General features: G+C 39.2%; 1 protein-coding gene across 2 annotated transcripts in view; it reads right to left on the bottom strand.

Annotated features, from left to right (window-relative positions):
• LOC103040329 (adhesion G protein-coupled receptor A3) overlaps positions 1-16,154 on the bottom strand; it is a 220,211-nt gene that overhangs the window by 146,165 nt on the left and 57,892 nt on the right. For both annotated transcript variants that reach the window (XM_007228648.4, XM_049481157.1), the window contains 3 exons: positions 6,907-7,071; positions 5,351-5,534; positions 3,532-3,681 (listed from right to left, as the gene is read on the bottom strand). In XM_007228648.4, the coding sequence (XP_007228710.3) occupies positions 3,532-3,681; positions 5,351-5,534; positions 6,907-7,071 (499 nt within the window). The remainder of the gene's footprint in view (positions 1-3,531; positions 3,682-5,350; positions 5,535-6,906; positions 7,072-16,154) is intronic.

Below are 16,154 nucleotides of genomic sequence, written 5' to 3'. Positions count from 1 at the left end.
ATTAACTGTGACAAATATGCAATCAAAGAGAAAATCAAAAAGAGGGCATCTATTTTTTCAGGACCCTGTATGAATTGTCAGCAGTCAGCAGCACGTCTCATAAGTATTCACTGCGTCCACTGAGCCTATTCTAAAAACATCTGACACTTCCATTTGCTGGAAACGAGCTTAATACGTACAAGTAGAGGAGTTTACCCACCCTAACCCTAATGTGAGCTTCAGCACACGTCACGTATCAGTTAACTACACAAACAGAGCTCGGGTTTCTATCTAAATGCAAAATTCACACTTTGCATTCGTTTTGCATGAAGATATAATTAAGATATTTCTAACTGAGCTGTGTTAAATCCTTTAAATGGCTGATTTAAATCTGCATAGATCAATTTATTCATGCGTTCTCGATAAAAGAAACATGATTTTCTGGACTAATGACATTCATGGCGTTGCCGTGACACTGTGAACCCCGATTCTGGAGCTCTGACCAAATATACTGACAGCATTTATAGTATAAATCTGCATATCTCCGCATCTTCTGCTTTAAAGCTTATGTAAGCTTGAGTGAAGACCAAAGAAACAGTTTATAGTGGATAAGAAAAACTCTATGAAACGGAGTGTGCAAGATGAATATGGATATGAGTATAACAAAAAAAACTCAATAATTATAGGAAGGTAATGTTATTTATTGATTTCTGCTTATAAAAAGGTTTATAGGAAATATGTTTAAATCCAAGCTTCTGCATAGGAATATTCAATAAGTTAATATCAAAATGTATTGTGATAGTAAATGTTTTAATATTTAGAGCTTCATAAGTGAAAACACAATACACAGACCTTATTAAACAGCAGAACTTAGCCTGCTATCTAACCAGCACAGTATCATCAACCTGTTATCAGCTATCAGCGAGTAATATAGCTTGGAAATCAGTTAGCAGCGCCAGTTGAGCTGTTAGCATTGTGGGTAATGCACTATTGTAGTCCTCTGTCCTCAGGCCAGATCGTAATAATAATAATAATAATAATAATAATAATAAGTAATAATGTTTCCAGGCATCATGGTTTTTATTGTTTTATTTGGATTTTATTTGAAGTTTCCTAAGTAGAAATTTGATCAATATATGGTCAAATATCTAAATTCTGTTAATATTTGTATCTCAAATGAAGACATATTTAAGTACCCTAGAATCTCCTGAAAATCACATCTCTGATATGTGATGTAATTTTTTTTGGCAAATAAAGGTACAACATTTATACATATTTCTGTGATCTATTTATATGTATGAAAAAGTATCCTAGGGTTCAAAAAGATATAAATTATATACTGTACATCTGTCAGAAGACTATTGGCTCCATTTCCTAGCAAAGTCAGTATTTGATTACATATAGCACAAATGATGTCTTTAATACTGTTCATACCAATTGAATAATTATATTTTACAGACCGAATTTAAGAAATATATTGCATATAGTAGATAGAACCTGTTTAGAGCTAATTCTGCATATTTGAAGACCAAAATTTACTTCAGCAGTTTATCTGTAGTGTGAGTGTAGTGTTTATAAACACTCTGTTCCAGGAGAAAAATGCTAATAAATCAAGCACTCGTAGGGCGTCTGTCTAATAATACACAATCCCACATATTTCTAAGTTAACTATACACATATACTGTACATTCCTGCAAGCGTAAGCTAAGAGTGTATAAACAGAATCCAGCACTGAAAGTCTTCTCTCATCTCTTCTCTCCAGCTGTAGTAACCATACCTAAACACAGAAAACCAGAAGGACATATTTCCTCTCAAGATATGTATATATGCCTAATGTAAACTTCCCTACAGCTAGACCACTGAGAGCTCCTGCACTCAGCCAGACAACCACGACTCGACAGCTTCCTCCAGGAAGCCGAAGCTAAGGCAAACTTCCCCTCTTCAACACTCTGCCAACTGCTGCTTTGGGAATACTAAAAATATAAACACACATCAACAGTAAACGTAATGCTTAAGGCTGAAAAATGCAGCTAATTAAATGAGCACGTTCTGTAAATTGTATGGGTTGTTAACCTACAGGAGAGGAGCTCCCAGAATGCAGTGGTGTAGTTAGTGGCGAGGATAAGAGACTAGACCAGGGGAGTTCCAAGGATGGTCAAATTAACTTTTGTTAAAAGATTTTAGAATCTAATTTACATACTGTAACAAGTGATGTTTTCACCTACTGAATGAATATGTGCAAATAATTATATTTTACTAACAGCACAGAACAATCATTTCACCAAGGTCATTTCAATAAATTGCCCACAATCTAGGAAGTGTCAGCCAGAACAAGAAACAAGGACTGATTCAGTCATATAGTCTTCAGCTTTAAATCCAGGTTTTGCTTGTATTCTGACAATGGCTTGATTAAAGTATGGAGGCCCAAGAGGATAATGCTCATCCACATACAGCAAGGGTTTCCCAGAAATTTTACTTCCTTGTCCTGCCCAGTCATCAGATTTATTATCAAACTATCATTTATGGTTGCAGTTGTGATGCCAGCCTCAGCAACCTGTGAGTGCGTAGAGTGAGGACCTACAGCCACAGCTGCAACATCTGTAGTCAAATGTTCCACATGATGGCTTATGGAAAATGTACATCACCATACCCAACTGTCTCTCATCTTATATCCAGGCTAGAGGCAGCCTAACAGGGTACTTGAGCCCTCTTTCCTTGTACAGCCCCCCACACCTCCCCCCCCCCCCCAATAAACTTAACTTTTTTTATCTGATATTGTAACTTTTTACATATAGAGAGTATTAATATTATTCACACACAAGTCCTTTTTGGTGAATTGTTTTTTTTTTGTAAGTAAGAGTAAATGTCTGCTGCAAAACAGCAGATTATTATCTTACTTTTGTAATTATAGCAGGTTAACATGTGAAATTATAACCTTTAAATTTGTATTAAATTGTGTGTTAGTTTTATTTTATAAACAACACTTCTTCCAATTTACAAAAAAATACTGTAATTTAGAGCATTTATTTGCAGAAAATGAGAAATGGCTGAAATAGAAGTTTAAGAGTTCAGAAATCCATATTTAGTGGAATAACCCTGGTTTTTAATCACAGTTTTCATACATCTTGGCATGTTCTTCTCCACCAGTCTTACACACTGCTTTTGAATAACTTTAGGCCACTCCTGGTGCAAAAATTCAAGCGGTTCAGCTTGATGACTTATGATCATCTATCTTCCTCTTGATTATATTCCAAAGGTTTTCAATTTGGTAAACTCAAAGAAACTCATCATTTTTAAGTGGTCTCTTATTATTTTTTTTCAGAGATGTATATAAACAGTCATTATCTACTTGCATGGCAAGCTTCATCCAATGGGACGGCACAATAGTTCAATCTAAGTACAGTTTCATTGTTCCATTTCACATTTGACATCTCTGCACTTCAACAAAGGCTTCGACTAAGTCACTGAACTAAATTCAAACTGACTCCTTGCTCTGGCTGAGATGAAATAAATGGAATCGATCGTCTAAGTCAGGCCGGGAAAAGCCCTTACTTCTCGGATGCGATCAACCAGGCGTGTGAGCCTCTCTACCAGGTGTGTGACAAAGATGACATCCATCATGTCTCCAAACATCGCTGCACTGCTGGTGAAGGAGGAGAGCTGCTGAGCCAGAACCAGAGCATTAGAGGTGTTCACTGGCATCTGTAAAAGAGAGACAGAGAGGGGGAGGGAGAGGGGGAGAGAGAAGGAGCGGGAGTGAGAAAGAGAGGCTTAATCACTATAAATTACAGAAATAAGACGAGGCAGGGAAGCTCCCTGCAGATATAAGGTCACTTTAATCAGGTTGACAGTGCATTTGTGTATTTAGCATTTAGCTAATGAGTTTTCTGTGGTTTCGAGGAGGGTTATTTGAGGTTGGTGGATGCGGGCGGTAGACACCTATTATTTCAGTAGCTAAAATGTAATGGAAAAAGTATGTTTTTTATTATTTTACCTTCACTATCAAGGGGTTTCATTTAGAATAGCATTTAGAGCTGCTCAAGCCTATAAGTTACAACACTTACATAGACTTATTTCAAGCTGTCATAGAATGTGTCTCCAAGAGTAAATTAATATCCAGTAAAATATAATCAGTTAGCATGGACTGAAACACAAAGACATCAGCATACTGTACATTGCTGTGTGGCAGAAATACTACTCTCTGCATACATTTATTACAAAAAAGATGGTGGAGTGGAGTACTAATTCATCAAATCACAAAACACGTTTCTACTGTATCATGGTCCATCCCAGATGCCTCAGAGGCCAGAGATAATGACAACGCTTCTGGATGTGGTTAGCAAACAGCTTCTAAACATTACTCAGTATTTTGGTGCTTGAGAAATTCTTGCCAAACTAATCGCATGTCCCATTTTTTGAAGCTGTGAGGTCTGAAAATGAAAAATGTTAAAATGTTTGCTACCTAAATACAGTCATATGAAAAAGTTTGGGCACCCCTATTAATGAATTAATTAAGGAACATAGTAAGGAAATGGAAGACCACATGCTGGCAGACATGGCTTCTTTCCCATCACTCTCCCATACAGCTTCTCATTGTGCAAAGTGCGCTGTATTGTTGACCGATGCACAGTGAAACCATCTGCAGCAAGATGATGCTGCAGCTCTTTGGAGGTGGTCTCTGGATTGTCCTTGACTGTTCTCACCATTCTTCTTCTCTGCCTTTCTGATATTTTTCTTGGCCTGCCAATTCTGGGCTTAACAAGAACTGTCCCTGTGGTCTTCCATTTCCATACTATGTTCCTCACAGTGGAAACTGACAGTTGTTCAGGGGAAGGATACAAAAAGTTGTCTCAGAGATTTAACCTATGTTGAACAATCTTTGTTTTTAGATCATTTGAGAGTTGTTTTGATGAGCCCATGATGCCACTCTTCAGAGGAGATTCAAATAGGAGAACAACTTGCAATTGGCCACCTTAAATACCTTTTCTCATGATTGGATACACCTGGCTATGAAGTTCAAAGCTCAATGAGGTTAGCAAACCAATTTTGTGCTTCAGTAATCAGTAAAAAGTAGTTAGGAGTATTCAAATCAATAAAATGATAAGGGTGCCCATACTTTTGTACCGGTCAAATTTTGGTTTAATGCATATTGCACATTTTCTGTTAGTACAATAAACCTCATTTCAATCCTGAAATATTACTGTGTCCATCAGTTATTAGATATATCAAACTGAAATGGCTGTTGCAAACACCCAAATATTTAGAACTAAAAATGATTAAGATTATTAGGGGTGCCCAAACTTTTTCATATGACTGTATGTGGCCCCAACTTGAGTGTAGACAAAAAATAACAGAGATCATTTTATCTCACCTGTGTAAGTTCATGGAGCACGCGGGTGAACTTGCTGGCATACGGGCACTGATTGTAGTCTTCCTCTGCCCACCGGCCCTGCTTGTCACACCGGCGCCATGCCCTTTTCTCATGAGAGCTGGAGCTATATGCTGGCGTTGCACAGGGAAGGAAGGCCATGAAGCCAGCCAGTGTCTTAGGCCACCTGTAGGGGGAGGAGGGAAGGGCGCACTGTATGTAATAAACTCTTAACGGATCTTTGAAATGACTCCACAGAAAAAACACTTTTGGTCCCACTAGCTGGCTCTTTAAAGTAAATGAGACATTGGAGCACTCTTCAGGAAATATCTCTTTTTTTTTCCAAGAGTGTACTACACACAACGATTACAAGCCATTTCAGTGCATCATTGCACCACTTTAAACTATACTTATATCACAATGACGCACATAGCACTGTTATTGATACTGAGCACATCCAAAAGGAACAGACAGTGTCTTGCTCATAAACTTGGATTAAAAAAAAACTCATCCCAACTCAAAAAAGCTTTTATAGAGTACTTAATAATTTAATGTGAAAGTCGTTGCATTGATTTAATACTCAGAGTTTGGGCCAGTTTACCTCCTTTAAATAAAGACAGCTTGCTCTCACAGCCTGCAACACTGAGACCAGGGCAGTCAACGCATAAACCTAAGCGAAGGTAGCCCATGAAAGGATGACTACACATCAATAGTGAGCGCCAGTGACAACAGGACACACACTTAGTATGCAAACTTGGTGCTAGGAGCCTCTGTCCTTCATTACATAGAGATAAAAACAACACATCTAATGTTACTTTTCAGAATAAAATTAATCATAGTACTGCTTAAAAAAAATGACTAATTCACTGTATGGCTGCTCATTATAAGGCAAAAAAAAGATGGGAACATATAATTGCCCAATACAGTCATTAAAAATAAAACAAACAAAAGAATCATCTGATGTTTTAGCCTCAGTTCCGAGAGAATATTCACACAAGAGCATCTAAATAAGTCAAAACTAGGCAGCAATTTTTATTAAAGGATTAAAGCAAAATCATTCTCTTTGTCATCACTGGCACAACATCTCCCCCACAAAAAGATAATTGGGTTTTTAGAATTCTGTACAAAAACAGCAGGAGAAGAGCAGCTTTTTGAAACACTTGTGTTTTATAGTTAAAACACAAAAAAAGGAAACATACAGAAAAAAAAAACTGTAGCTCCAAACGATGGTGCAGATTCTGTTTCAGCCCCATCCAGCGCTGCTCCACCTCATTAACTACTGACTGCTGCCCTGTCAGCATTAGACAATGTTAATGACCATAAAAAATGAGAGCTGTGTATAATTTGCTATTTTAAGCAGAACTTGTTGTGATGTTTTGTTGCTTTGTAGGAATTCTGTACTATGTGTTATTGATCAACCTTATGGATGTGCTTTATCTTAAAAAAAAAAAAGAAGATACATGTTTGTGAAGGTTATGCTTGTGTATTATGGATTTTCCTGCCTGAAAAATAACTTAAATTATCCTAAAGTGGGTTCGTGTTTCTACGTATGGACACACCTGAAGTCACCTTTGTTGCTGGTCACCCTCTCTGCTGAACAGTACACTGCAGATGTCTCCAGGACAACAATCTCCATGCCAATGGAGCTGTTGCCACGGGAACTGGTCACATGGCACTGCCAATTACCGGAAACATCAGCATCCACGTTGGAGAGGATTAGTTCACTAAGGGAAGGGAAGAAGAGGAGGCAGAAGGACAGGAGTGAGAGTGGAAATCATATAAAGCCATACAAATGCTGATTTCCAATTGAGTACTACGCACAAATAATATAAGCCAAATTAGGTTTTTCTGGGGGTCCAAGTTCTTTTGCAAGTTCTTCTAATGGCACTATTGCTACAGCACTTGAATTATAATCTAAAAAAATTAAAAAACGTTACACACATAGTAGCTATGCCTATTCCATTGAGGTATAGTTTGCAATGCATTCTGGGAGAATAGTGTATATTAAAAAAAACACACTCAAAATCAACTGGTTCTGGGTATGTATACTCAACTATTACACTTTGGTCTCTACAATGTACTTCACGCTCAAACACTAGGTAGTATTAGTAATTAGTACATAATTGGGAAGCACCCCATGACTGTTACTACAAAACAAATATTGTGACATTTTGACACTATTTATCCTGTATTCATAATGCATCAAGAACTATTAAGAATAATGCATTATATGACAAACATAATACCCAAGAATAATTGTCATAAGCTTATAATAACTCAACATAAATAAGCATGTTGCTTCATAAAGATTTTTAGTAATTATATCTGTATATCGTATATCTGTTCATAAGAACATGGCACATATTACTATAAGGATGTCTGAAAACTGTCATTTGTTATAACAAATGAAGAGAGGTATGTTAATGTATGTCACAATAAGTACTTATGACAGTTATTATAATGTATTATGCATGCCCTATAACGAATTAAAAATACAGTATTTATAGAAAGTGTTCTTGAGATTATGGGAAAGTAATGATAATTGATTGGTTAATACACTCTCAACATTGAATACACTATGCTGATTCAGATTTTTTAACTGAAAGATAGCTTAATCTAAAGGAAAAATGTTGTAGTTTCTCCCTCCAGCTCCATGATCCTAGTGACCACACAGTCTGCTGGGCCACCAGCCTAGATCTCTATCAGCCCATTAGCTTAGGGTTCACCAGATTGACTGTCCAGGCTTCACCAGCCCACCCGCCTAGAGCTCTACCAGCCTATCATCCTTGGACCCTGCCAACCCTCTGGCCTTGGGTCTCACCAGCCTGCTGGCCTTGGGTTCCACCCCCTCATCAACCCCAGGCTCTGCTGGATTTGTACAGCCCTCTTGTCCGTGAATGCTTTGGCTTCTGCCTCTTGCTGAAATTCGGACTAACTAGACCATCTGCTGACTGAGAATGAGTACTAACCTCTTAACTCTCCCCAGTTTGGTTTCAATGCTGAGCAAAGTTGTCCTTATTTCTATTTCTTATGGTGGGATCCAGGCATAAGGTTTGTTTGTCACTTATCTGTTTGCACAGACGATTCTAGCCAGACACTGCCAGTAAAGATCATGTCAGCCTTACTCAGAAGATAACACCTGACCACTTATACAGGAGGAGCATTTCAAAGCTGTCCACTGAGTATGGGTGTAATGATACAGAAAATTCATGGTTCGGTTCACACCTCAGTATAGACCCCACGGTTCGGTATGTTTTTGGTATGTTTTCAGTATGGTTAGTGGAATAAATAAAGAGGCTGGGCATTATGTACATCTTCACCTTTATTAACTTCATAACAACAATGGAACTTCATTATAACCATGTTTTGTTTTTCGGGATGGAATGTTGTAACGGGACTCAAGCTCTTTTATTAAATGCTTGAAACCAGGTTTCTCTCCTACTGTCATCATGAGAGGCTCCATCTTTTGGATCTTGTTGGAACAAACATGATGAGCCTTATTGTGGCTCTTCATTAAGAACATAAACAACAGCATTCCTTTAACTACTAAAACTACACTATTTTTTTCCTAAGCATATAACTCTATGCATTTCAGTGTAATTTGTTTTTAGAAATATCAGCTTTAGAGCTTAGATTCTCTGCCCGAACCCGGGCGAGATTTCCCACCACATTCCTCGGGCCGGGTCGGGTCAGGCTCCAGAAAACTGAAAACTGAAAGTGAAACTAAACTATTTTATTTATAAGCGCTGTTTTCACTCCCGCAGTTGTACAGCGGGGGGTGTTGTGCCGATTCTGTCCGTGAAATGGGAGTCGGATTCAGTAGCGCTGTGCAGCACTGTGTTTAGCTGTTCTTAAAAATCATTTTAATTAAATAATAGTTCTATGCTTCTATGTTACAGTGTTATTTAACATAATTCTGATCATATTTCGCTCATTCAAACAGCCCGAAAACAGCCAATTTATGGGGCGGGTCGGGCTCGGGCTCATAATGACAGTTTGTGGTTTGGGTTGGGTCAGGTTCGGGCAGAATGTGCACGGGCTCGGGCTGGGTTGGGTCGATTTTTTTGGGCCCGATCTAAACTCTAATCAGCTTTAGATTGTTAAAAAAGAAGAGAGAGGGACACACAGACAGTGCAAGCGAAACAGAAAGAGAGAGCGCGCGAGAGAGAGAGACAGACGGCGCGAGCGAACGAGAGAGAGCAAGAGAGACAGAAAGACAACGGAGCAACGAAAGAGAGAGCAAGAGAGAAAAAGAGAGAGCAAGAGAGCCAGACAGACGGCGCGGGCGAAACAGAGAGAGAGTGAGAGAGACAGACAGATGGCACGAGCGAAAGAAAGAGAGCAAGAGAGCGAGAGAGACAGACAGCACAAGCGAAAGAGAGAGAGAGAAAGACAGACAGTACGAGCGCCTAACCCTGCGTTCACACTGGAAAGTGACAGGCAACCCGTTTCCTATGGCAGAGCTGCAATGGTGTGAGGACAATTTGAATGATCCGCGTTTCTGCGCATGCTCTCTGCTTGTGTGCTCCGACTTCCAGTCAGAGCTAAACATCTCAGTGCAGGCTAAGTCAGAAGTGGGTTGCTAATAGCAACAGTGCTGCAGCTACACTTCCCGGGTTATGTTCATTGGTTCCACAAGTCTCCTATAGACTGTGTACCGTGTATTCTGTCTGCATTTGTGTGTACCGAACCGTGACCCCTGTACCGTGACTGTTCATAAAGAACACACATACTGTTACACCCCTACCACTGAGATAACACAATTTCTAGATAAGATTAAATTAAACCTCCAGTCTGATCAAACATTACATTTATGTACTATGTATTCAGTACAATTACAGATTGTACTGATTTGGGTACAGAGTGACGCTTAAGGAACACTGTCAATACGAACCCTTTTCTCTTTATAAAACATTTTATTCAACTGCTCCTGGCAGCACATAATCATTTGGCAAGCCTAGAATAGCTGCCATTAAAGAGAGAGAAGGTACTTAAATCTTCTATGCTAAAAATGATTAGAGCCTCTCAGAGAACTCTTCCCCTAATCCCAAATAGAGAGATATATGCATCTGTACACACACTTCACAGAAACACAGCCTCTTCAGAAAAGTGCTCTGTCTAAAATAATGAATGCATCATCACTTCCCATGGAAGTTATTTGAATTATAAGATAAGGAAAATAGCACCCGGAATTTTAAAAACCGAGAGCCTTCCACGCAAGGTACAGGCACAAACAGCATGTGTTCTGTTGCTGGGTACGCAGAGAAGCTGTAATGAGTTCCTTTCCCTCACAGATATGGATTTGTGGGAGGATTGTGTAAAAAATGTGTCAGGCAGATTTATGTGGAATTTTCTGTGCCTTTTTTAAACAAGGTGAAAAATAGCAGTAGTTGTTTATAGCTGAAGTAGCTTTAAAAAGGTTATAGTAGCTGGAGGGTTGGTGTAGTGGTTAACAACACAGTCACACTTCAATTTGGATGATTAGGGCGACAGTCACCTGCCTGTATAACATAGACAAGTAGTTGAGTTGCTCTGGACAAGAGCTTCAACCAAATGCCATAAATGTACATGCAGACATATGTTGCTTTCACACCTACCCTGATTGGTCCAGACCTCCACTTTTTGGTCTAGATCAACCAAAATACGGTTTGGTTCGTTTGCAGAGTAAAAACTAATTTTTGGTTGGTTGAAACTTTCTGACCAATTACAGGATTTCTTCTGTTGTGTGAATAACATGTTTTTTAATGGAATCAGATTCTGTCAGGAAGCAGAATTTAGCACAACACCTGGAAAGGCAACTTGATAAACTGACAACTCAATGAAATGGAAACATGCGAGCGTTAGACACATGCCCTTCGGTAAACCAATCACTGTAAAGTGTAGGGAGATGCAGCCCACATAGATAATGATGACAGGGTTTTTTTTGTGCACTTCAGTGTGAAGTGTGACACCAAAACAAATTGGACAATATGCATACAATGATCTAATGTGACAATAGCAGAGTTTTTTTTAGGTATTCAATTTATTGCTCCTTTTCAGCCCTACATCTTACAAATGAAATGTAAATTCCAAAAACACTTTGAATGCTTATTGTAATGTGTCATGGCACCTGTTGTATATCTAACCTACACTGTTGTTTGTTGACAGACAATGGCTTGTTGGTGACAATGGTCTTTCAATTTTTTATGTTTGTACAAAAAATACTCTCAAATAATAGATATATCAGGACTATGCGTCTCTCTCATCGTAAACTATGACAGGTAAAACTAGTTCTGAAACTGTAAATCAGACAGCAGTGTGCTCAGATCAGTTAATAAAATACAAGAAATACACTTTCTAGAAGAATCCTCAGCAGTGCACTCATGAATCATCCTGAGATCTACTTGAGATGGCTGATTATGGGACATTTTTCTACCTTCCTGCTGTCCTCCACCACAGCTCAGACCACAGGGCTTGATTAATAACTCTGGCCTGGTCCAGTGCCTGGGAGCAGCCGTGGGGCTGGATGGGAGGGACCTTGCCGTGCTGCAGAGGCCAAACAGCTCGATCTACAGTGTCTGGTCGGTTCGGTAGCACATGGTGAGGCTCTGCAGCATGGCAGCGATGCTACTGCACTGTGCGCTACAGCTGCTTCAGAACCACAGGCCAAAAATAACAGTGCTCTGTTGCTAAAACAACCACTTTCCATTCAGCAGCCGCAACCGCAGCGCGCTGCATCTGCTCCAGCCTCTGCAGGCCACACTAGAATAGAAAGCCACAGAGTGTTTTCGGCAGCTCTGAAATCCTGTGTCTTTCTCTTTCTCTTTTTCTTACTCCTATTTCCCTCTCTCTCTCTCCTTAATTCAGATTTAAGTATGAATGAATGTAAGTTAGTTTAAGAAGGATGTGCACAGAATTTCTAGATTGGATAAGAAACGCCATCTGTACTTTTTGGACACAAGTATTGGGACACCTGCTTGATCCTTGTTCCTTCTGAAATCAAGAGCATTAAAAGAAGAGTTTGTCCTATTTGTGTTGGAGCAACTGCCTCTACTGTCGTGTTATACTATTTTTTCAATGGGGATTTGATTATATTCTGCAAAAAGAACATTAGTAGGGCAGTGGTGCCTCAACAGTTGCAGCAACAGGTTAGAACTGTTAATGTTAGACCCTTAAGCAAGGCCCTAAACCTATACTGTTCTGGGGACACCACATCAATGATTCCCATCACTTCAGGAACATGCCCTTACAGTATCATTGTTTGTGTGAGCAGTGGGTTCTCACACACACATCTGTATTACAAACATGGTTCTTTATGGAGCCAAAACTAGTTCTTCTCACAAGCTCATAGCATGTATTTTTTAAAACTGCAATGCAAGAATAATTTATACAGATTTTGATGGAACAGTGTTTCCATTACATATATTAATTGCCACCACTGTTTCAAAATAAAATTACAAACATTTGTAGAGCTTTAAATTAAAAATGAGGGGTATAGAATGTGCAACAAATTAAGGAAAGAGAAAAAAAGGAGTTAATCTGGCTAAGTTAAATATGTTTTACAGCTGAAAAGATTTTTATTGTAATCTAAAACCCATCGTACACCAGCTTTGAAACTGTTTGATTCATCAACACACAACAAAGTGGTTCCACCCAGTCTCTGTACTCGTGGCTCTCACCTTGAGACAATAAGACAATATGGATGATACAGGGTTGGTTTTCAGACCACTATTTGCAGGAGTTTGCAGTTTTATGACAGTTTCAATCCTATCCCTGTACAGTTCATATATTGCAGCTCAAAAACAACATGTTTGTGAAGAGCCAGTTTTCATTTTATTTATACAAGTAAATTGTAAAGAAGAATTAAAATCTTGGAGAAAAGGTCTGCCACTGCTGCAGAAATAAATTCTAGAGGAAACACTAGAATAGTATGGAGCACTACAGAATTCCAACTGTTTTTTTTTTTAAATGAATAAAGAGAGTAACCCTACATTTACTCCTGCAAATATGTGTCTGAAAACCAACCATGTATCATCCAAATTCTCTTATTGTCTCAAGGAGAGAGTCAGAAGTACAGAGACTGGGCAGAACCCACAGTGGCCGGCTGCCAATCCAAGGCTGGACAAGCAGGAGACAGTCTGTAAAATGTCTACGGAATGGATCCTAGTTTTGAAAACAATATACACATAAAATTTTTACTGAGGTTAGCACGGTCAGCTCGAGCACTATAGATTCCGCTCATACTGTCCAAATCTCCACTGTCCAAATCTCGAGAACGGCAAACAGCAATGTGAGGGCAATGGAAGCAACCCAGGCTGACAGAGCCACAGGACACACACACACACACACAGAAACACACACACACTGACCTAAATTCGCACCAACACTGCTCTATTGTGGAGCAGACTGCACACAACGCCTCCCCAAGGCCTCATTAGGAGCATTTACGCACTTGCGCTGATATTTAACGATTTGTTTACATAACGTAGCTCATGAGGCTGTTAACAATAAAACCTGGGCTTTTACAAAGAGGCATTCCAACAGCCTGACCATGAGCCCAGCAAAGAGCTTGATCAGAGCCCCCCCTCAACCTTCCCCTGAAAGACAGACAGAGAGAGAGAGACAGAGAGAGACAGAGAGAGAGGAAAAGGGAGTGTATGCGACACAGAGAAAAAAGTTTTGAGGTGATATAAAGAACAAAGGGAGGTAAAGGAGTGTATTTTTAATAGTAGGACACACAGACTAGCATGGGCTCATTTTAGTCTTGAGATATTTTCATGATAAACACATCAAAAGAGCTGCAATCACACTATGAATAACAGCAAACTTAAATTGCATTACCAGCATGCAACCAACAAAAGGAGCTATTCATGCTGCAGAATTTGCTAATGTGAAAGCACAAGGTAGAGGTCCACAGTGAACATACACACCAAACTCCTTCTTAGCCTGGGAAAAATGAATTATTTACTTATTATTTTCTTTTTTGAGACATTACTTGTCAATATCATGCACCCCTATCCAGAGTACTGAAAGAGTGGTGTGCAACTGATGAACTTTTGACACCAGAGTACAAAATAAACCCACAATAAACCCACAGAACACACACATGCAAACACCCTGCTCTCAGACAGAGAGTGAGGCTCTCATTGCCTTGTTTTGTGCAGTGAAGAGAACGCATGAATAGAGGGAGAGCTAAAAGTAGAAGTGGGCAGTGGCAGGCTGAATGCTTTGTGGGGTGATTTCAGAATAAATAAAAAGTCTTCTGGACTGAGGCTTTTATCTGCAGCTCTGCTCACTTCTCTCTCTCTCTCTTTCACTCTCTCACTCTTTCCCATCTCCCTATTTGTTCATTCAGAAAGCTGAGTCACTCAAGGCCATCAGTCTGTTTTTAAGACTTTCAGTCATTCTCATGTCCTTAATAGCACCCGTTAAGCAAGTATGCACAACATGTTAAAAAAAAAAGCACGGTGTGAAAAACAGAATAATGTCCTGACATTGTGATTCCTTTTTAATTCTGTGACTAAAAAAGCACTTCAAAATCTGTGGTTAACATTTAGAGCTGCACAAAGATGTACTAGCTCTCTTTAATTATTCATGGGTGTGTTTTGGGTGTAACATGAAATGCCAGGTGCCCTTTGGGTCTTTTATAATAACAACTACTTTAGTTTGGATTAGGGCTGCACGATATTGCAAATGTTGTTTATTCAGTTATATACATATATATTGCGATATTAAACAATGCAGGGCCCATGACTTCACCAGCCCCGCCCTCACCCGCGCGCTGTCTTGCGTCCAGACCGATCAAGAGCTGAGTCAACATTGAACACTCAAAATCCGCGGAAAACACCAAAACAACAGTCCCTTTGATCAGGCATTTTTAAAAGGGTAAATAAAAGTTTTTTTTTCTGGGATTAAAAGCATGAATTCAGCTGTAACTGAAAATGGCTTTTTTTTACGTGCATTTACAAGCACGTGCCCAACCATGTGGATGGAGGCCATGCGGTTACCTCGTGTTTACTCCTGCCCCCCCTTCTCGCGCTCCCCCTCACGCTTCTCAGGCAGCAGCAGCCTGTCACTTACACAGACACAGAGACAGAGACAGCGCTGTGTATCTACTTCTTGTGTCAAGAATCAAAACAATGCAAGATGACGTGTTTGATTTAATTGCCTTAGGTGACAACACACGTCCTGCGATGTGACTATTACACATGCGCACATCGCAATGACTATGCTTAAATGATATATCGTGCAGCCCTAGTTTGGATGATATATTGTGATAAATTAAAGTCAATATACAATCATAATAGAATAACAATAATGTATCGACTCCACTTTATAGGATCACTGTCCCACTGTCCTTGCATTATTATGATTCAATACATAAAAGTTACAATATTGTTTATGATTAAGAAAAGCTTAAACATGACAAATACAATCTACAAAGACAATATTGTGCCTATATGATATACAGAAATTGACTTATAATATTTACTGTTAGCCTGTCCAAGGTCCAGGTCTCATATTTAATCTCATCCTGACAAACAGGTGAAAATACTGGACGCACTAGTCAATTTAAAACAAACCCCACATGCAAGAAACTGCAAAGTGAAAACATAACTTTAAATGTAATGTAGAAAGAGAAAGAAGCACCATAAAGAATGTTGAGGAGAAATTCACTCAGTGAGATAAAGAGAAGAAAAATGAAGGAACACTTCAATGCCAAGATTGCTAAGCCCCAGAGACTGCGGCTACAGATAAATGGTAGAATGCAATCTGCAACTTTCTGAATGCAAGAATATAGACTGGGAATCCACTGCTTGTGAGAGCA

This window comes from Astyanax mexicanus, chromosome 7 (genome assembly GCF_023375975.1).
Source record: "Astyanax mexicanus isolate ESR-SI-001 chromosome 7, AstMex3_surface, whole genome shotgun sequence".
In the NCBI taxonomy this organism is placed as follows: Eukaryota; Metazoa; Chordata; class Actinopteri; order Characiformes; family Acestrorhamphidae; genus Astyanax; species Astyanax mexicanus.
Note: the sequence above shows the minus strand (reverse complement) of the source record. Positions and strands in the feature narration are given on the sequence as shown.